The 20300-nt window shown below is 37.7% G+C and overlaps 2 protein-coding genes, 1 long non-coding RNA gene and 1 pseudogene across 6 annotated transcripts; 3 read left to right on the top strand and 1 right to left on the bottom strand.

The window, feature by feature from the left end:
* The first annotated feature begins 159 nt into the window (after positions 1-159).
* LOC111474177 (probable membrane-associated kinase regulator 1) lies at positions 160-1678 on the top strand. Of its 2 annotated transcripts, none has more exons than XM_023119388.1 (3): positions 160-994; positions 1092-1381; positions 1421-1678. In XM_023119388.1, the coding sequence occupies exons 1-2, from the start codon at positions 294-296 to the stop codon at positions 1345-1347; spliced, it is 957 nt and encodes a 318-aa protein (XP_022975156.1). In that variant the 5' UTR covers positions 160-293; the 3' UTR covers positions 1348-1381; positions 1421-1678. The 2 variants fall into 2 exon arrangements, with proteins under 2 accessions (XP_022975156.1, XP_022975155.1); XM_023119387.1 differs by having other exon boundaries at positions 1418-1678.
* Positions 1679-3140: 1462 nt separating this feature from the next.
* On the top strand, positions 3141-9111 carry LOC111474172 (annotated as a pseudogene).
* A 1337-nt stretch (positions 9112-10448) lies between these two features.
* On the top strand, positions 10449-13116 carry LOC111474170 (RAN GTPase-activating protein 2-like). The gene is made up of 2 exons (XM_023119381.1): positions 10449-10544; positions 11138-13116. The coding sequence occupies exon 2, from the start codon at positions 11164-11166 to the stop codon at positions 12802-12804; it is 1641 nt and encodes a 546-aa protein (XP_022975149.1). The 5' UTR covers positions 10449-10544; positions 11138-11163; the 3' UTR covers positions 12805-13116.
* LOC111474171 lies at positions 13096-15557 on the bottom strand. 3 transcript variants are annotated; one of them, XR_002715900.1, is made up of 6 exons: positions 15395-15557; positions 15112-15159; positions 14829-15012; positions 14669-14735; positions 13937-14033; positions 13524-13866 (listed from the first exon to the last, which is right to left on the bottom strand). It is a non-coding gene; the product is annotated as an uncharacterized LOC111474171 (long non-coding RNA). The 3 variants fall into 3 exon arrangements; XR_002715898.1 differs by lacking the exons at positions 13524-13866; positions 13937-14033 and adding an exon at positions 13096-13389; XR_002715899.1 differs by lacking the exons at positions 13524-13866; positions 13937-14033 and adding an exon at positions 13096-13335 and having other exon boundaries at positions 15395-15556.
* Positions 15558-20300: the final 4743 nt, after the last annotated feature.

Below are 20300 nucleotides of genomic sequence, written 5' to 3'. Positions count from 1 at the left end.
TTCTTTTACAATGACATGAAATGCATTTTAAAATTTATACACAATCGACTGACTCATACGACTAAGAATGTCAATTGACAATGTGACTGTCGTAACGGGTCAAAGCTAACCGATGATAAGATTGCCTCAGAAGTCAAAGGGGGAGTGGCGTTTTCTCGAAGTTAAAAGAGAGTTAAAACTAGCTTCTCTCCGATGGGACATAAACATGTACACTTGTCGAGCTCCGAGCACCATTATAAATTTTTATAATCAATGAACCTTCCATCCAACTTCCACCCATTTTTTCTCTCCCGATGAAGATGATCGAGAAACCCAGAGATCCAATAATCAAATCCACCGCCACCGTAATCTCGCCGTCACCCAAAAATTCCTTCTCTTCCTCCTCCTCCTCCGATTTCGAATTCACCGTCTCCATCTCCCCCCGGAAATCCTCCACCGCCCTCTGCCCCGCCGACGAACTCTTCTGCAATGGTCACCTTCTGCCTCTCCACTCCCGCCGGAACTCCCTCGTTCCAACCCTCCTCCCCTCCTCTAGCACTTCCTCCTCCGCCGACTCCACCACCACCACCTCCCGCGACTCCACCGGCAGCTCCTCCACCGATCACTCCCGCTCCTCCTCCCAAAACGACCCCAACCGCCCCACCTCCGACGACGCAGATCTTAAGCTCAGAACCCGACAGCGTAACGACAAAAAGTGCAAGCAGTTTTCGTTTGCGAGATTCTCGTCGGTTTTCAGGAAGGAGCCGAAGAACAACACTGGTAGTAGTACTCATGGTGGGGAATCCAGGCCGCCACGTGTCAAAGGGATTGGATCCACCGCTAAGGAAGTGATCAAGAAGTGCTTCAGAAAAGTCCAACTCAAAATTGGGTCCAAATCATGCCACTCGGCAACGGCGGCGGCCCATACGGCGGAATCGGCGAAAGATAGCTCGTTAAATCCCGGCAAGAAGGAGGAGAGCGGCAGATTTTCACTCTCATTTTCTGGGAACTTGAGGTAATATTGTAATTATAAATCAAAGCCAACCAGAAATTTTGATCAAAACATAATAACTTTTTAAAATTTAAGAAGAACAAATTTGCTTTTGAACTAGGTATCCACGTGGGAGAAGCAGCTTCCTACCGAGTTGTCCGTCGTCGACTCGGTCATCGCCGAGTCACTCCGGCGTGCTCCGACGAGGAGGCGTACAGAGCTTGAGCTCTGTCAGTGGCTACGGATCGTCATACTCCGCCGACATGTCGTCTATGGAAGAACTCCACAGTGCAATCCAAGGCGCCATTGCCCATTGCAAGAACTCACTAATCCAGACCAAAGACACCATCAACCCCGACGAACCCTCCTCGAGCTGAATCCTCCCGATAAAAACACCACCAATTTCTCACCGTATTTTTAACCCAAAGTCCATTAGAATTACTAAAGTAAGTATTTTCAAGTTGATCAGAGTGTTTTTCAGGCGATCGGAAGAAATCTCGGATCGGCCTTATTGGGTAATTTATCCATTTGAGTATAGTTTAATTTATTTCATAAATATGAAAATATATATTGAATGCATTAATGATATGCCAAAATTGTGTAATATTAATGTTGTATCATGATCTTCAAGCTTGCACTTTTTGGATGTATTTTGTTTTATATCTGTCAGAAACTCCAAATTTGTCGATTAAATTATATATCAATCATTTTTCAATCTAGGTTGGAGACATTGTGTCACGTCCTAATAAAATTTGATCTATAAAATTAATAGATTTATTTTCAAGACGAGTTCTAATATTTGTTCATGGCGGTATAATTTTATTTTTTTTAATTGATTTTTTTATTATGAAAGTAATTATAAAAATAGTTTTAAAAGTGGATTACTACTCACCTCTCAAGCAAACGCCACATGCAAAACGGGAGCGAATTGGGTCGAATAAATTTATATATTTTTTAATTATATATATATATATATAGCGGAGTGTTGAAGTTTGGAGGGGAGTGGCGATAACATGGGAATGGGACCAGAGGTGGTGGGTATTGAGCGAGATCTGGACCGTAAAATATGCTGACTTTGAGTTGACTTTGGGATGTCGGTGCGGAATCGAAGTAGAGTGAGCAGGATAAATCATGAACAGGCGAAGGAGGAAATTGCAGCGAACCTAGCGGGTTTTCAATCAGCTCATTCAAATTATTTTAAAATGGTGAAGCAACAGCTATGGTTGTTGGCCCATTCATTAATTATCCATCTTTAAATTATGTATTCAAACCCTAATTTCCATACGTCACCCAATAAAACTAAAACTAAAAATAATATTCTTCTTATCGGGTTGAGTGCAATCACGTTGAGTAAAAATATAAATGACTTGTTTCATCGAGAGAGTTACACGAGCTACCTTAATTCGATTCAATATTAATTATGTTAATTTATGTATTAATTTAAATATTAGTGCATTAGTATATAGTGTTGTCTCAATTTTATTTTGATCAAAATTATTTAAATAATAATAGTTTAGTAAAGGTATTTTTTTGGTTTAGTATATGGTTTTTTTCGTTCACAAGTTAGGGTATTTGTTTAATAGGAGGGAAGCGGGGCGGTGGTTGGTGATGTGGAGCAGCTGTGGGACTGAGGCGGCATTACCAGTCGGTAAGATTGGACCTCCTCCAGAGCTCTCTCTCTCACGCCCGACATGTCGATTAAAACGACGTTCCATTAAAGACTAAGCGACAGCTCACATGCCATTACGCTGCTACTGTTTTTCCGGCGTTGACTGCGAGTCGCTGTCACAAAATGTGGGCCGATTCTTCATGGGCCTCCAAGGCCCAGCACAGTCCATAATTTATCTATTTTTATATTTATTTAGTTTTCGACTATTATAATATTTTGTACAATAAAATCATTATTTAAATACAAGGCCCATTAGCATGTCGCAACAAGATGGGCCTCTACTGTTGACTAAAGTGGATTCATTTGGGCCCACTAAAATTTCGTGGGCCAGCCTAGACAGAGCGCACATTAGTTACTTTCTTTTAGCGGTTTACCTTTATAGTAACTTTTGGGCGGGAGCGCACGTTAGCATTTCGGCCCAGAGCGGGGGAAGTTTTCGGTCGGTTTTGATTAAATGCGAGACAGAACGGAAAACTGTGAAGAAATTATGGGAGGCAAAGATAAAAGAAGAGGGAAATCTGAAAATATTTACAGTGTGAATTTACTAAATTACCCTCTAACCCCCATCTCTCTCTCTCTCCTCCTTTCGCTCGCCTTTTGATCAAGTCCCCAGATTTGGTTATTGGGATCACTCTCTTCCACGTCTCGTTATTCCAAGCTCCTCTGGTTGTTTGTTTATGGAGCTTCCGAAGCGCGTAGATCAGAATCTTCCAGAGAGGAAAGGCCACAAGCGGAAACTGGAGGAGGAATTTGAGGAAGAACGGGGGATCTCTGTTCCTACTGGGGATGCCAAGCGAGCGTTACTCAGCGAGGTCAGTGCTCAAGTTCAAATTCTCAATTCCACTTTTTCATGGAAGGAACCCGATCGAGCTGCTGCTAAGCGAGCTACTCATGTTCTTGCCGAGCTTGCTAAGAACGGTACACTCATATACATATTTATTTTAATTTACCGGAACGCCCTTCCGATCTTGTCGCGTTCTTATGCCTATTCTTCTCTTTCGGTAGTTGGAGTTTCTAGTGGTTGATCATGTTCTGGATGGTTCTTTGGATTTTCTTCTTCTTTTATTTTTTTTGTGTCTTTTTGTTAATTGATTGGAATTCTTGTGTTTTGTTGGGGTTGTTGCCAGAAGAGGTAGTGAACGTGATTGTGGAAGGTGGAGCAGTGCCGGCTTTAGTTAAGCATTTACAAGCACCGCCTATTGTTGAAGGTGATCGCAGTCTTAAGCCATTTGAACACGAGGTTGAGAAAGGAAGTGCTTTTGCGCTTGGACTACTGGCTGTAAAGGTCAAATTCATTCTGCTCTATTTGGATACATATTTTCCTATTATCATCTCGACAGTGTGTATGACTTCTTTGTACACGTTCTTTCAGTCAAAGAAAAGATACTGGCCTAGATTTTCTGTCCTTAACTTAGTAGCGTTGAACAACATTTTGGACCTGAAATTTTTGCATAAACAATCCTATTCTCGTTCATTTAGTCTAAGGTGTTGCCAGAATAAATGCAATCTTTCAATGGGATTGCTTGTCTACAGTTGTTGCTGATGCGTAATCCCTTCTCAGGCTTTTGTTTGACATTTTCATCGAAATTTAAGAAATACGTATTTTAGCATGCATGTATAAGTTATCACCTCATCTCAGTCCCAATGCTCTATGCATTTCTTCTAATGATTTCTGATCCGTTTCTTCTTTTTATCCTCTCTAAACAGCCAGAGCACCAGCAACTGGTTGTTGACATTGGTGCTTTGTCACACCTCGTTGAGCTATTGAAGAGACACAAGGAAGGTTCTTCTCGTGCTGTAAATAGTGTTATTCGTAGAGCTGCAGATGCTATTACAAATCTTGCCCATGAGAATAGTTGCATTAAAACACGGGTTAGGTATGCTCAGTTAGTTGTCTAACTTCCAAGTTTTACAATTGTCATTGAAACCCATTCTTGATGAGGATTTAAACATTCAGGATGGAAGGTGGAATTCCTCCTCTTGTTGAATTGCTTGAATTTACGGACACAAAGGTACAAAGAGCTGCTGCTGGGGCATTACGAACACTGGCCTTTAAGAATGATGAGAACAAAAATCAGGTAATTTGTCTGTGAATTTGATGTTCAACCGTAGGTTTAATATGCGTCTCATATATTATCTTTACTACCTGGCAGATCGTTGAGTGCAATGCTCTCCCTACGCTCATTTTGATGCTTCGGTCAGAGGATGCTGCTATTCATTACGAAGCGGTAGGGTGTTTTCCATGTCACAAACATGGATATTTTATGCCTATTAGTAAATTGATATAATTCAGTTTGCATTCTGTAAAATATGGATTTTGTGGATTTTAGGTTGGTGTTATTGGAAATCTGGTGCACTCATCCCCAAATATAAAGAGAGAAGTTCTCCATGCTGGAGCTTTGCAACCTGTTATTGGATTACTCAGGTATTGTAAACTTCAGGATTCTTGTCACATCTTTTATTTTTTACTGCTTCGTTACGTGTAACTTCAGGAATCTTGTCACATATTTTGTATATGATTCAGTAAATGTCTAGTGCCTATCTTCTCATTATATCTATATTCCGTTGTAGCTCTGTCAATTAAACTAGTTATGCCGTGAAGAAAAAGTTGATCTCCATTAGTCTGAATCATGTTAATCATTTCTCTATTGATTTAGTTCTTGCTGCTCTGAGAGCCAAAGGGAGGCAGCTTTATTACTTGGACAATTTGCGGCAACTGATTCAGATTGTAAGGTAAATAAAAATTGACGATTTATTATTTCAGGGCAACAAGTTTGAATAAGAGTGATATATTTATGGTATATTATTTCCTTAAATAATTTCTTTTTATTACAAAAGATATCCTCACCAGTCAATTTCTGTTATGTATACTTGTTTTTATAACTTTCTTACTGACACATTGAACATTTTCAGATTCACATTGTACAGAGGGGTGCTGTTCGACCCTTAATTGAGATGCTTCAATCACCTGATGTACAGCTACGAGAAATGTCAGCTTTTGCATTGGGTAGATTGGCACAGGTACTACATTCCATTTCTTCCGTTCAAAATCATACCTGGTGGACTATTTCCAAGTTTATAACTTAAAATTTTTATTCTTTTTGGTATAGACAACCTATCTTTTACCCGACATTAAATTTCATAAATCTTCATACTGCTTTTTTAAAGCATTATTCTTCGCCACTTGGTTGATTCACTTTTCCCCCCGGTTCTTAGGAATGAATGACAAGGTCTTGTGAATTTCTTAGCTGAAACTGAGAAGAATTTTTTATTTTCAGGAAACTCATAATCAAGCGGGTATTGCTCATAATGGTGGTCTAATGCCATTACTGAAGCTTCTCGATTCGAAAAATGGTTCNCCCCCCCCCCCCCCCCCCCCCAACCTCTTCTGATCTTGCTCGTATTATTGGAGGTTATCCGCAGTTTCCATCCAATAGTGGGGGTTACTGACTTTCTTGCTTTGTCAAGTGTGAGACTTGAATATATTGGCAATTTTGTTTCAGGCAACAAAAGATTGTGTAGCAAAGACAGTCAAGAGATTGGAGGAGAAAATACATGGAAGGGTGAGCTGTGACTTTCCTGATTTTGTTTTGGGATTTTGGCATGTCTGATGTTTAAGTCTGCTCAAAGACAGTCAATATGGATGCTTTCCAAATGTTAATCACATTCTTTTCCTTGCTTAGGTCTTGAATCACTTGTTACATCTAATGCGTGTAGCTGAGAAGGCTGTGCAAAGACGAGTGTCTCTTGCTCTTGCTCATCTTTGTTCACCCGATGATCAGAGGACCATATTTATCGATAATAATGGCATGTCATATTCTTAGAATCTCATTAAGTCTTTCCCCTTTGAGGGTCCAGTTGGGGATAAATTTGTTTTCTTAATGGAAATTTTATTGTAGAACAACTGCATTTGCATTTTGCAGGTCTGGAGTTGCTTCTTGGCCTGCTTGGTTCTTCAAGTCTCAAGCAGCAGCTTGATGGTGCTGTTGCTCTGTACAAGCTGGCAAATAAAGCCATGACTCTTTCTCCTGTAGATGCCGCTCCACCATCTCCAACACCACAGGTAGGATGTTTGTAGATTTATTACCTTTCTGACATACGTCATTGAAAAAACATTTTACACATTGGCTTGAGAATGAAAACCTGGCTTTGTGAAATAGAGAAAGTTAATGGGTACGGGTCCCTGATCCTTTGATTTAGTGGCTAAATATATGAATCCCTCGAAAATCTGTTTCAGTTTCTGGGAGTATTTGTTCTCTACTTCAAGTTTTTTACCTGAATCCCATGCCCTTAATTACTAAAATTCTGACATGTCATGCAGGTTTACCTTGGGGAGCAGTATGTGAACAATTCTACATTGTCTGATGTGACTTTTCTTGTTGAAGGTCTTTATTGTTTTTCCTCATGTTTTAAACAACATATGATCCGTTGCTTTTCTAGTGACTTCATTCAGCTTATGCCTTTTCCATTTGACATTTGCAGGAAGACGCTTCCATGCCCACAGAATTTGCTTGCTTGCTTCTTCAGATGCATTCCGTGCAATGTTTGATGGTGGCTATCGGGTGAGAATATCAATATTTTTTAAACTAATTCTGTCATCCTTGTTTCTAGTTAACTTTGCGACTACGCTTTCAAGTGCGAGTGGTAGTTTTGTATCACCTGTCATAATGGCTCCTACATGTTGCAAGTTTCCCCGATCATATAGTTCATTTAGAACAATGTAATACCTTTAATATTTATCATCCTTGAGCATGTTTATACTAATATTAATCAAACTGGAAATTTCTTGGAACAATAGTCTTCAGAATGTACAATTTCACTGATTGGGTTTAATATTATTTCAGGAAAAAGATGCAAAGGATATAGAAATTCCAAATATTAGATGGGAAGTTTTTGAGCTAATGATGAGGTAAAAAAGTTCGAGTTCCAAAAGTTATCAGACTATGAATGCAAGTGGTATTATGTTAATTAACTGAATTTAAGTTATCATTACAGATTTGTTTACACTGGATCTGTGGATGTTTCGTTGGATATTGCACAAGATCTCCTGAGAGCTGCCGATCAGTATCTCTTGGAGGGACTTAAACGATTGTGCGAATATACCATTGCACAGGTGAGCTAAGAATTTTTAATTTTGGTTTCTGATATTTCTCATTCAATTATTCCGTAACTCAGGCTGTCATATATGTATATGATATATATGTTAATTTTAAACTTCTGCCAGGATATATCATTGGAAAATGTTGCAAGCATGTACGAACTTTCAGAAGCCTTTAATGCCATATCTTTGAGGCACACGTGCATCCTTTTTATCTTGGAACAATTTGATAAACTCAGCGCAATGCCAGGGTATGTGCCTCCCAACCTTTTCTGGTCCTTCCTCCTTTGCCTGCTTGAATAAACCTTTTGAGTTTTTCTGCCGTTAAAAGAAACTTGTAAATCCTTGTTGAAGCATATGTTCACAAAGTATCAAATTATCCACTTAGGTCTAGATTGATAGCCATTTAGCTTTTGAAAATTAAGCCTTGAAATATATTTTCACCTTGGAGTTCCATGTTTTGTTATTTACTTTTTACATGTATTTTTTAAAGCTAAGTCAGTTTTGAAAGCTAGAAGAAAGTAGTTTAAAAAATTTGCTGTTTTTAGAATTTGGGTAAGAATTCAATTCTTTTCTAAACATATCCTAGATAAATGATGAGACAACAAACACAATTTTAAAACCTATAAACCTTCAAACAAGCCCTTAAAAAACTTAATTTCAAGCTCCTCAATTTTGATAACAAACTTGGAAGCTAAAACTGTTAGATTTAGATCGTGCCAGTGGCTTTAAATGGAGAATATCAGTATCAGAAGCCCCTACATAATATTATTAAAGCAAGCTGTAAGTTAAAGTCGTATGGATCATTTGGAGATTCACCTAAAGAGGCCATGGATAGAAAATTTTGGTTTCTCCTGCCTTTTCTAAGCCAATGCTTCATTCCAATATTTGCAGGCACTCTCATCTAATTCAGCGCATACTTCCCGAGATCCGCAACTATTTTACAAAAGCCCTGACCAAGCCTAACCTCCATGGCTCACGGTTGTAGATGGCTGGACCGTGCACTTATTCATCATCTCTAACTAAAAAAACAGGATGTACAGATAGTGGTAGATTTGGTTGCTGCAACCGAGCAAGCTAGAATGAGGTTCGAATTAGTTAATTTGTTTGATGGCTCATGATCCTTTGGCTTTTCTTTTTTCTTCTAATGAGTTTAGGGTTTTGATCTTTGTATAAAGTCTTTAGTAATAGCATTGCTAGATAGAATGACCTCATTCCTCACATCGACCTTATCCTTGAAACGCATTGCATTTATTTTATGAATTGATGCATCTTCCCAAATGACTAAGCTCTTGTGAAGACACAATTCAGTTGGAGAACACTGTAAATTTGACCACCGGTTATATCAATTTCAGGGGTTCAACAGGTTTTTTTGGACTGGGTTAATCTTTTGAAATAATTTTGATTTCGTTATATTATTTATTTATTTATTACTTTTACTGTGTGAAGTCCTTTAACAGACTTGACTGCAATTAGGTAATTAAGATCAAAACCCGTTTATTAACTTTCTAATTGATTTACTTTAAGTGTGGTTTTGTTAGTAATTTTACTTTAAATAAAACTATGGAATGCATGTTACAATTTCATTTGTCAGATTAAATTCCACGTGATTCCTACATTATTTCTTCATTTTAACCATAATTCGTATATTTCCTTGGAGCACCATGGGCCCATTTCCGTATGATTGCCTTTTTTTTTTCTCTATATATAAATGACACGCTTTTAATGATTCCAAACATACTTCCAACTATTTCTTTGAAGTACTACACATTCATTAATAAATCAAAACTATGTATAAATGTTTACCTTAAAGCAATTTTATTCATGCTTTGATGTGACATGTGAAATGATTATGAAAATTATTGATACTCAAATAATTTGTATCAAAATATCATTTTTTATCGGTGGTAAATTATTTAAATATAAGACTGAATTAAAATGCATAATTTAAAATGCTAAAACTCATAATTTTGTTAAAAAATGATTGTGAGATTGTAACTGTCAAAGTCATATCGTCCTTGGACTTTCAAACTTTTCCTCAAGATTTTAAAAAGTGAGTGTGTCTGTTAGGAAGAGGTTTACACACCTTTATAAAGAATGATGTTTCCCTCTCCAATCGATCTCACAATCCATCTCCTTGGAGTCTAGTGTCCTTTTTGACCCATCATTCGGTGTCTTGACTCTTATATTATTTGTAATAGCTCAATCTCACCGTTAGCATATATTGTATTTTTTAAGTCTTCTCTTTGGGGGCTTCACTCAAAGATTTTAAAACACATGTTAAGCATATATTGTGTTTTTTAAGTCTCCTCTTTGGAGGCTTCACTCAAAGATTTTAAAACACATGTTAGGAAGAAGTTTCCACACCTTATAAAACATGTTTCGTTCCCTCTCTAACCGACTTTAGATCTCACCCGGATAGTTTAAATGGTTAGAAATCATATTTTTTCCTACTCCCATAATAACGAGAGAATATATTTTTAGATGATTAAAAAGAAAAAGAGCTGAAAGTCGAGGCTTTGAAAGCGACTTTGCAAAAATCGAAACCTGGCGGCAGGGGCCATCCTCTGCCTGAAACTTCAAATTTGCAAAACTTCTCTGTTCGGCTTCCGCCAATTGGACGCAAACGCTAGCCCTCCTCGAAACCTCCACCATTGGCCTTCGCCCCGACAATTATAATCAATATTTTACCATTTCCACGTCTCCCTTTTTAACTTTCCCTCTCTTCTAGTTTAGATTTTTTCCTTCTATCCTCTTCTCTCGTCTTCTTCAGTCACTCGCTGACATCCTCCATACATCTCCAGCAGGTGAACAACACTTCTTTTCTCTTTTCTTGTTGCTCTGTTTGCTTTTCATTACAGGGTTTTCTTCATTCCCTCCTTTTGTTGCTTGTTTGCGTTTGTGGGTTTGCTTCCATTTTCTTTCGAACCTCGTTTTTTTAAGTGTTTGAAGCTTTGTTTTGTGTTGGATCCATAATAGTTGTTGCTAATTTGTGTTTTTATCTTCTGGGGTTAATTTTAAGAAAAATGGGCTTCTGGTAATGTTTTTTTTTTGTCACTCTATCTTGTTGGTGGACTACCCTCTGTTATTTAGGTGAACACAGAGATAGTTCAGAAGGGAAAAGTTTTAGGCAGAGCTGGATATGGAATTCTTCTTCCTATCTGTATCCTTTTTGTTTCTACTTCTTATTGGACTAGAAGAATGGTTGGATGATTGCTTAGTGGAGATTGGAAATATGTTTTAGCTCTGTTTCTTTGCTGATATTGTAATATGTTTGGGTACTAATGATTTTTTAGCTCATGGCTTTGTGTGTCCTAACTTGTCTCTATTACCTAGTGACTATGATTTTCTGAAGAACTAGACACTTCTGTTAAGTTTATTTCTATTCTATTCACTGTAGGTGGCTGGATTTGAGCACTTCTGATAATGGACTTTCTAAACACAAATTTGGAATGTAGACCATTGTCGATCAAATTGTGGCCTCCTAGTGACAATACCCGGAATATGCTTGTGGAACGGATGACATCTAACCTTACCAGCAAATCCTTTTTCACCCAGAAGTATGGTACTCTTAGTCGGGAAGAGGCCACGGATGAGTCGAAGAGAATTGAAGACATTGCTTTTGCTACAGCTAATCAGAACTATGAAAACCAGCCTGATGGTGATGGAAGTGCTGCTGTGCAACTTTATGCCAAGGAGTGTAGCAGGCTTCTTCTCGAGGTTCTGAAGAGAGGTCCTAGAGTCGAGGCAGACAAGGAGGAGGTTGGATCTGATATCACTAGTGCTCCACGTGAAACCTTTTTCGACATCTCAAAAGGTCGACGGGGGTTTTTTGAGGCAGAGGAAGCTGAAGAACTACTAAAGCCTTTGAAAGAGCCAGGGAATTCTTATACCAAGATATGTTTTAGCAACAGAAGCTTTGGTTTAGATGCAGCTCGTGTTACTGAGCCCATTCTTGTATCCCTCAAGAATCAGTTAAAAGAAGTGGACCTCTCTGATTTTATTGCAGGAAGAACAGAGTCAGAAGCTCTAGAAGTCATGAAATTGTTCTCAGATGCTTTAGAAGGCAGTATCTTGAGGTCTCTGAACCTCTCAAACAACGCCTTAGGTGAGAAAGGTGTTAGAGCTTTTGGCTCTCTCCTGAAATCACAGACTTGGTTAGAGGAGCTATACTTGATGAATGATGGCATTTCCAAGGAAGCTGCTCAGGCAGTGTCCGAGTTGATTCCTTCAACGGATAAGCTTAGAGTCCTTCAATTTCATAATAACATGACAGGCGATGAAGGTGCTCTTTCCATCGCTGAAATCGTGAAGCGTTCTCCTCTATTGGAAGATTTCCGCTGCTCCTCTTCACGGATAGACTCTGAAGGGGGAGTTGCCTTATGTATAGCACTCGAAACTTGTACCAACTTGAAGAAACTTGATCTTCAAGACAACATGCTTGGAGTGGAAGGTGGATTTGCTCTGAGTAAGTCCCTTGCATACCATGTAGATCTCAAGGAGTTGTATTTGAGCTACCTGAACTTGGAAGATGAAGGTGCAATTGCCATAGCTAATGCACTAAAGGACACAGCTCCTGCACTAGAAGTCTTGGAAATGGCTGGTAATGACATAACAGCTGAAGCTGCTTCTGTATTAGCTGCTGGAATAGCTAAAAAATCCCATCTTACCAGCTTGAATCTGGCCGAGAATGAACTGAAGGATGAAGGAACTATCCTGATCAGTAAGGCACTAGGTCACATCAAAATAAAAGAAGTTGATATGAGTACTAACTTAATAAGGCGGGCAGGGGCTCGGGTTTTAGCTCAGACTGTGGTTCAGAAGCCTGGTTTTGTGTTGCTGAACATCAATGGAAATTTCATTTCTGATGAAGGCATTGATGAGGTGAAAGACATTTTCAAGAAACATCCGAATATGCTTGGGCCCTTGGATGGAAATGATCCCGAGGGGGTAGATGGGGATGGGGACGAGGACGAGGACGAGGATAAGGATCCCGTAGCAGACGAGAACGATGAGGATGAATTGGGATCAAAACTAAAGAACCTTGAAGTTGATCAAGAGAACTAGAGGTTGGTTTAGGCCATTTGCAAGATGTTTCTCTTAAACTTTAGTGTTTGAAGAGAGGAATCTGTTGTTTTAGTTTGGGATTTTTATCTAATTTAAGCAACCAGCATGGTACGTGCTAGATGGTCTGTAGCCGTAGGTTTTATTTGGTCTTTGCTTAGGCACTCTGCTGTGTTCGTGTGACCACTGATGATAGGAACTTTTGCCATGAACCGCATCTCTATATCCCTTTCATTGCCTCCCTTTTTCAGAGGAATGGATGAAGGATGGATCTTCCTCCCAACTCAGTGGAGATTAGCTTGGAAAGCTTGTTTATATTGATTGGAGTGGATGTTCTATTACCTGTACTTCAAGTTACCATAAAACTTGTTAAAATAAAGCAGATAGTTATGTTCTTTTCGATTTCTTACATTTTGTCGTCTCCTCCACCTCTGTGCTGCCATCACGGTACCGTTGTCTCAATTTTTCATCCCTGCGTATTCTTCTTCACTTTCCATTTCATTTCGACTTTGAGTGTCCTTTTGCCACCACTTCCTGCACAACATGAGCAAGCTTTTCTATTTTCCATTTCATTTTGACATATACAGCCTGTGTCAATTACAAAGTATGTACATCAGAATTTAGGTACCAATTAAATTCCCATATAAATGCTTCATGGTGGCCAATGGAGCAAAAGAGACAAATACGTTTGTTACAACGTTTTAGAGATATTATAGTAGCAATGAACAAATATACTATATTTGATGAGAAAATACACATTAGATCTCCCAAATACAATATTTGATGTGTATTTAAATCTTGTCCATATTCAGAAGGCCTAGAAAATCACACAAACATGAATTTAAGCGGCCCCAATTTCCATGACAATTAAAATTACAACACTGAGGGGCAGGACGTACTATCTTTTTAAGCCTTTTGTTACAATAAAAAATGAACCATGGGCGCTAATGAATCAACTGCCAAGTTCAAGCCATGTGGGAAACCGACTCCAGGAGAGCTCATGAATTTTGCAGTTTCTAACAATCATGGTCTGAAGTTGAACATTCAAATCTAATCTGCTGAAATCTAATTTGACAACTTTGTTTCAGTTCGAGTACTAAAAGAACTTAGTAGCCGTAATAATATATGTCCTTACCTTACTCAGACCAACATCAACTGGGTGTTACTCTAGCATTCGGAGCTGTTCTTTGAGTGTGAGGGTAACACCCAAGTTTAACATGACAAAATGAGGTCTAAAATGTAATGTGCACGAGAAGAAACAGAGTAGCCAAGGATGTCAACATTACGAAGCAGAAGTCATCCAAAGTTATAGTCAGAAAGATACACATAATTAAATATTCAATAGACTATAAGAAAGGGGGAAAAAAAAAAAAGAAGCTTAGGCATTGAGAAAAGGAAGGAAGCATAGGGGGAAAAGAAGCTTAGGGATATAGTCAACTAGAGCACTGGGAACCTTTCTTGATGCTATACCAGGAAAGCTAATAAAGTTAGAGACGAAAAGTTCGTAGGAGAAAGAGATGGACAAAGCTTATGGTAACTGGAAATGACTGCTGGCAGGAAACCAAGAAATCAAGCAGACACTAGAATTTGGCTTCTTCATTCCTCGGCAGAGTTTTTGCAAACAATAATTTCCTAATAATGTTGTCACAAAGAGAAATCATGAAAGCGGATATGGCTAAAACTGTTTGGAAGAAAAAGGGCCAAAAAAGTGATGTTCTTCAACTGGACGCTGAACTGAATTGATTCAAAGTTAGAACTAACATGTTCCCAGTCTTCTTTAAAACACAAGCATCGGTTTCACGTGCAGATTATATGAGAATTCAGCCTCATTATATGACAGAATTTAGTAGAGACTTCTAACATTTACCTTCTCGATATGGACCCCATTCATGGTTGCGCAAATGGTGAGGAGCATCAAGCGGTGGCAACATCCCCTATAACAAATTTTTGATTGAAAGAAGATCAGAAGAAAAACAGGAAATGTTACTTCTTGTTGATTAAAGCAACCAATCAATTTAAGGTCGGACCACAAATCTTAGATTGTTGTGCTTTGGGAAAAGAGCTTTTCTCAAGTATTGTGGAGTCTCAAGATACTTCAAGTTCATGATTCCTTATAAGAAAAGCAGCGCCACTTTGCTCATCATCAGAATTGTTCGCTGCCGCAACATCCGAGTCAGTCACCGAACTCCTTCTACTGTCGAATACCACTACCTGATACTTGCAAAAACTATATTCCTGAGTTGAACAATTTCAATGAAGCCAATGACTGTCCTAGAAAATTTCAAGTAACGAAATGAGAAAGATGGAGACCTCGTCAATTCGGAATATGGTTGCTGCACGAGCAATTTGACCAGCCAACTATGAAGAAGTTCATACAACATTAGGAGAAGGGAAAGTTGTTACAATGTCAATCACATCACTTCGTTTGAACGTGGCGAAAATGAATTGAGAGAGCAGAAAAATCAACACAACCTTCGAACCAAAGATATCAAATCATTCAAAGAGAAAACATAACGAATTACAATCTTCCTAGGGACAGGGGAAAGGGGGAGAAACTCGAAAAACACTCGCCTATAAGGGAGAAAATGCATACTCTAGTGGCAATCTCGAGGGATCGAGCGTTGTCGATGATGGAACCGGATACCGCAATGGTCACTCTAGGTTTTGAAATCGATCTCCTCCTCTCCCCTTCAATTTCATTATTCTCGAATTTCCTCTCCTCCTCCTCTCCCCTTCAATTTCATTATTCTCGAATTTCCTCTCCTCCTCTTTCGAAGGAAAGCTTCCATTGACAAGCTCAGCTACATTCTGCGCTTCAAAGTCGTATCTTTCAAGTGCCTCCATTAAGCCCATGGGCTCATTTGGGCTATACAGACTCTTCCTTTCCCAAGCTTACAAAGCCCAGTAAATTACACGACGGCCCATTATACTTTTGGGCTTTCTGATTCGCTATTACACACCCAAAATAAGCCCATGGGCCCAGTTGGGCTATACAAGTTAATGGATAATGCTTTTTTTAAAAAAAAGAATAATAAAATATTTATAGTGATATATTAATAAATAAAATTATATTGTTTTACAATTTTCAGTTAGAAAAGGTTATATATGTGATTAGTCTGGACCACAATCAACAAACAAAAAATAAAAAATAAAATATTTTTGAAAAAGCATAAATAATTTGCCCATAGAAAAATCAAATAAATAAATAAAATCCATTTAAAAACAAAAAAAAAAAAACAAAAAAGGTGACGTGACAGCCACTGCTCGACATCTTCCTTTGAAATTGGGGATGATTACAAAATCTAAAAAGGAAAGAAATATCACTACTCCTAATTTTGGGTCAAAAAAAGAAGAAGCCCCATATTTTGTTTCGTACAAATAATAATAATAATAATTGCATAAATCACCCCTAATTTATGGAATTTTCACTTTTTAAACTTTTTTGATTTGACTAATTAATCCCTCCAATTTTTAAATTTTTAATTTTAAGAGATTTTAATTATTAATATAAATGCATCCGAGAAAGAGGAGGGGTGGGGCCACGAGTGCCCTGCGGCAAGATCGTGAAAATCTTGAGAAATTCCGTTTGTTTCCCGAGAAAATTACAAGCGAATCTACTGCAAAATTTCATCTTCAGATTCATATTATCATTATCATCATTATTTGGTATGCAGTGTTCAAAGATTTCTTGACAGACACAAAAAGATTATAAATAAAATAAAGCTTTCTGGAAAAGCCAAAAACAGAACAAAAGAAATTTAGAAAGCTACCACACCATCCTTCATCCCTTTCCACAATCTTTTTGACCTATTCAATTCTCCGCTCCCCATTTTGTTTTCTTTGTAACTTCATATTTCCAGTGTCCGTGTGGGATTTCACCGATCCGAATATAAGAAAGTAATAAAGAGAGATACATAGATCAATCTATCATATTAGTCGTATTCTCGATTTTGGAATGAAAAGAGGAGTTATGTTTCCTAGCACGGGACACAAATAGTATACATAGAAATGTTACAACAGTGAGTCGAATTGAACATCAAAGAGATTAGTTGACAACAATAAACAAATGGGCGTCTAATTCCCATAACAACAAGGATCTATTAGTGCAAGTCAGCTAAACACTGTGATTAATGAGCAAATAGCTACACCTCTCGCCCAATGAAAAGTATTGAATCTCGTCTCTCCCCTTCCAAATCAAGGAGTGGGGCACGTGTTTTTCTCTCCTCTCTCTCCCTCTATTTCCCGGTAGAGAAATTTGTAAGGACCCAAGCTCTTAGTAGATATTGTTTTCTTTGGATTTTTTTTTTCTCTGGGTTTCCCCCTAAAACACGTATGTTCGAGAGAAGTTTCCACATCCTATTCGTTTACCTCTCTAACTAATGTAGAATTTCACAAAATAACATTCTCGATCACTTCTTCTTCAGTTCAAATAATAGTCTATATCTAATGCAACATGGATTGAACCGTACGTTGAATCATAGAAAGAAATTAGGTAATGGAACTCACTTTTTTAATGGTTTGAACCGAACGTCATACGAAACGTAACATCCAAGTACTTAACAACCAAGCAAAGAACAAAAAGAAGAGTAAAAGAAAAAATTCAAACTTTTTAAATTTTTTTGTCAATTAATTCTAAAAAAATATCCAACACCAAATCAAAGCAACTCCTTTTTTGTTTCTTCTTTTCATATCATGCCTCTCAAGCTTTTTCCCTAATGAATTATTATACACGTGGAGCAGTCTTATTGGCTCCACGCTCTCCCTGTTGATTAGATCAAATAAAATGGGCTTTGGATGGGATTGCAATGGACGGAAACTTTCGGGGTAATGGAGTTTTTTTTAAGCTAAACGACATCGTTTTCTTGGTTTGCCTGTCTACGTGGCATCCCCCAGCAATTTTTTTTTTTTTTTTTGGTTTCGCCTTTTTTGGTTAAATATATTTCTATTTTAATTATTTTACGTAACAAATTGCATGCATCACATCAAATCAAATTTAATATAATTCATCAAAAACGTCACATATTTCTTAGGTCATAAATTTAATATATGGTTTTTTATAATCAAATCAAATTCGACACATGCTTTGACCATACAAGTGGATCTAGAAACCTTCATTACGAAGTATTTTAATTTCTTATATACTTATCCGTAATAGAAAGTTGTCACAACTTAAGGTGGGTTTGCTTTCTAGTCGGCCAAAGTTTGCCTTTTTACTAATTGATTAAAGGAGGAGAGGGTCAAGACAGACAGTGTCAAGAAGAACATATGTCATCAATTTTGGAGTGATCTTATTCGTAGTTTGGAAGGGGGAAGGAGTCTAATTCTCGTAGGCAGCTCACACACGACAAGATAATAGCCGCACACAAAACTACTTCGATGTTGAGTCGGGGGATGCGAAACGACCTTAAAAGACCTTTCGCACTATCTTAAGAAAGTAAAAAAACATCCGTTTTGAGACCATGACGCAACCAATTGTCTAGTAGCAATCGCGCTCGATTGAAGAGAAAAAGTTAGCACGGGGTAAATTAGCTACTTTAATAAGCTTTATCTAAGTCTTAGTTAGAGCCTTATATTTAAACAGTGATTGTGACATATTTTTAAGAGGCCATTTTTTTTTACCAATTTTAAAACAAATCTTATCCGTATCTTTAAATTTTTTTATTGAAATTCATTATTATGTTCGTTGTCATTTTTAAAATATGTTTTAATTTCGGTAACTAGGGTTTTTATAATTTAGAAGGTTATAATTCTATCCAATTATAGAATTTTATCAAAATATAGGGATCAAATTATAATTTTCTCAAAATTTTAGGATAAAACTTAGAATTTAACAATTTTTTTTTTTGCAATATAATATATGCTATTTCAATCGATATCGAGTATCTTTTTCGAACGGTTTACATCATTCACTTAGTCATACATACACACAAATTTATATTTATCACGTTTGATGATAATTTTGTTTTATATAATAAGATAAGTCTACCATTAATATTTTCTTTTATTTATGTTTTAATTAAAAAAAATTAAAGAAATAAAAAAAAACCAACTATTTTTTTTTTTAATTATGATTTTAGTAATTAAAAGCTAAAAAAAAAATAAATGTGATTTTTTTTTCTTCTAAAGCGAGTATACTTTTCAATTATAAAAAAAGGGTAAAAATAAAAATCAAACCTCGGATTAAGTTGATCCTCGAATGTACGACGCTATTGATATTGACCCCAAAAAAAGAAATGGTAGGTACGACTAGTACGTGGACATACGACCATCATTCTCGAACAGAACCTAGAAAACAAAAGAAGATATTAACTTTTACGTACGTAAATACAGACAACTATATTAATATCGCTATACATATATGTGTAGATATCGATAGGGATGGAGCGGGAGTGGATGTGCGCGGGTGAGGGTTGTGGGAGGGGGTAGGGCATTGAAAGGCAGAAGGAGCTCCACCTCGGTGAGAGGAAAGGGCATGTGGTGTGTAAGGGCACTCTACTCCAAGTTGCACTTTTGGTCGTTGTTGTTAGAAAGGATAGGTATAATGCATGTGCCCTTTAATTCCCCGCTATCATTTTTACATCCCTCACATCCCTATCCGGCGTCCCACACGCTGAGACAGATAGGGCCACTTAATATTACGTTTAAAAGTTGGATGAGTCCAGATGGTTGCAGTACCCTAACCAGAGACCTATTAATCCTTGTTTTCACACTGACACACACCTACTTGCATCCCTCAATCTGTACGGGTCTGTCCTTCCTTCTTCCTTTTTCCGCCTTGCCCTAATACTTTGGGTCGGTCATTCAACTTATATTAATCTACTTTTGTTCGAGTGATAAAGAGATTTCTTCCTGTTAGTTAAATGGGATTGAATATAGAAATTATCCATGACCTTGACTCTCTCTAGATCCTCACTTTGTCTCGAAGCCCATCACTATACCTATATTGTCCGCTTTAGTTTGTTTCATATTCCCGGCAACTTTGCAATTTTTAAAACGCGTCCGTTAGGGTAAGAAATTTTTCGTTACCCTCTCCAATCGACGTGGGATCTCATAATTCACCCTTCTTGGGGACCTAGTATCTGCGATGACAGACCTAATCGATATGGGTTCTCACAATCCACCCCCTTTGGAGACCCAACATCATCCTCGATGCCATATCACCCGGTGTCGAGCTCTGATACCATTTGTAACATCTCAATCCTACCAGTAATAAATATTGTTCTATTTAGGTTTTTCCTTCTTCTTAAGGCTTTTAAAACAGGTCTGTTAGAGAAAGATTTTTCACATTTTTATAAGAAATGCGTTCGTTTACCCCTTGGGGAGTGACCCGATCGAAGGTAATTGAAATATGAGGTAGAAACAAAAGTAGAGAGTCGGGGGTGTAACTTGTAATTTAATTAATTTTAGTGTTGGGTGAAGGGGACATGAAATTAATTGGTTGGAAATGGATGATTAAAAGGATTAGAGAGAGAGAGAGTTGGAGAAGGATTAAATAAGTA

The sequence above is a fragment of the Cucurbita maxima genome, unplaced genomic scaffold (genome assembly GCF_002738345.1).
Source record: "Cucurbita maxima cultivar Rimu unplaced genomic scaffold, Cmax_1.0 Cma_Scf00258, whole genome shotgun sequence".
In the NCBI taxonomy this organism is placed as follows: Eukaryota; Viridiplantae; Streptophyta; class Magnoliopsida; order Cucurbitales; family Cucurbitaceae; genus Cucurbita; species Cucurbita maxima.
The sequence above is the reverse complement of the archived record's forward strand: the minus strand, read 5'-3'. Positions and strand labels throughout refer to the sequence as shown.

What these genes read in the sequence shown, in the direction of transcription:
- LOC111474177 (XM_023119388.1), top strand. Translation starts at nt 294, where the DNA reads ATGAAGATGATCGAGAAACCCAGAGATCCAATAATCAAATCCACCGCC. An exon ending in TCATTTTCTGGGAACTTGAG is followed by an intron (nt 995 to 1,091) that starts GTAATATTGTAA and finishes CTTTTGAACTAG; the next exon opens with GTATCCACGTGGGAGAAGCA.
- LOC111474170 (XM_023119381.1), top strand. Translation starts at nt 11,164, where the DNA reads ATGGACTTTCTAAACACAAATTTGGAATGTAGACCATTGTCGATCAAA.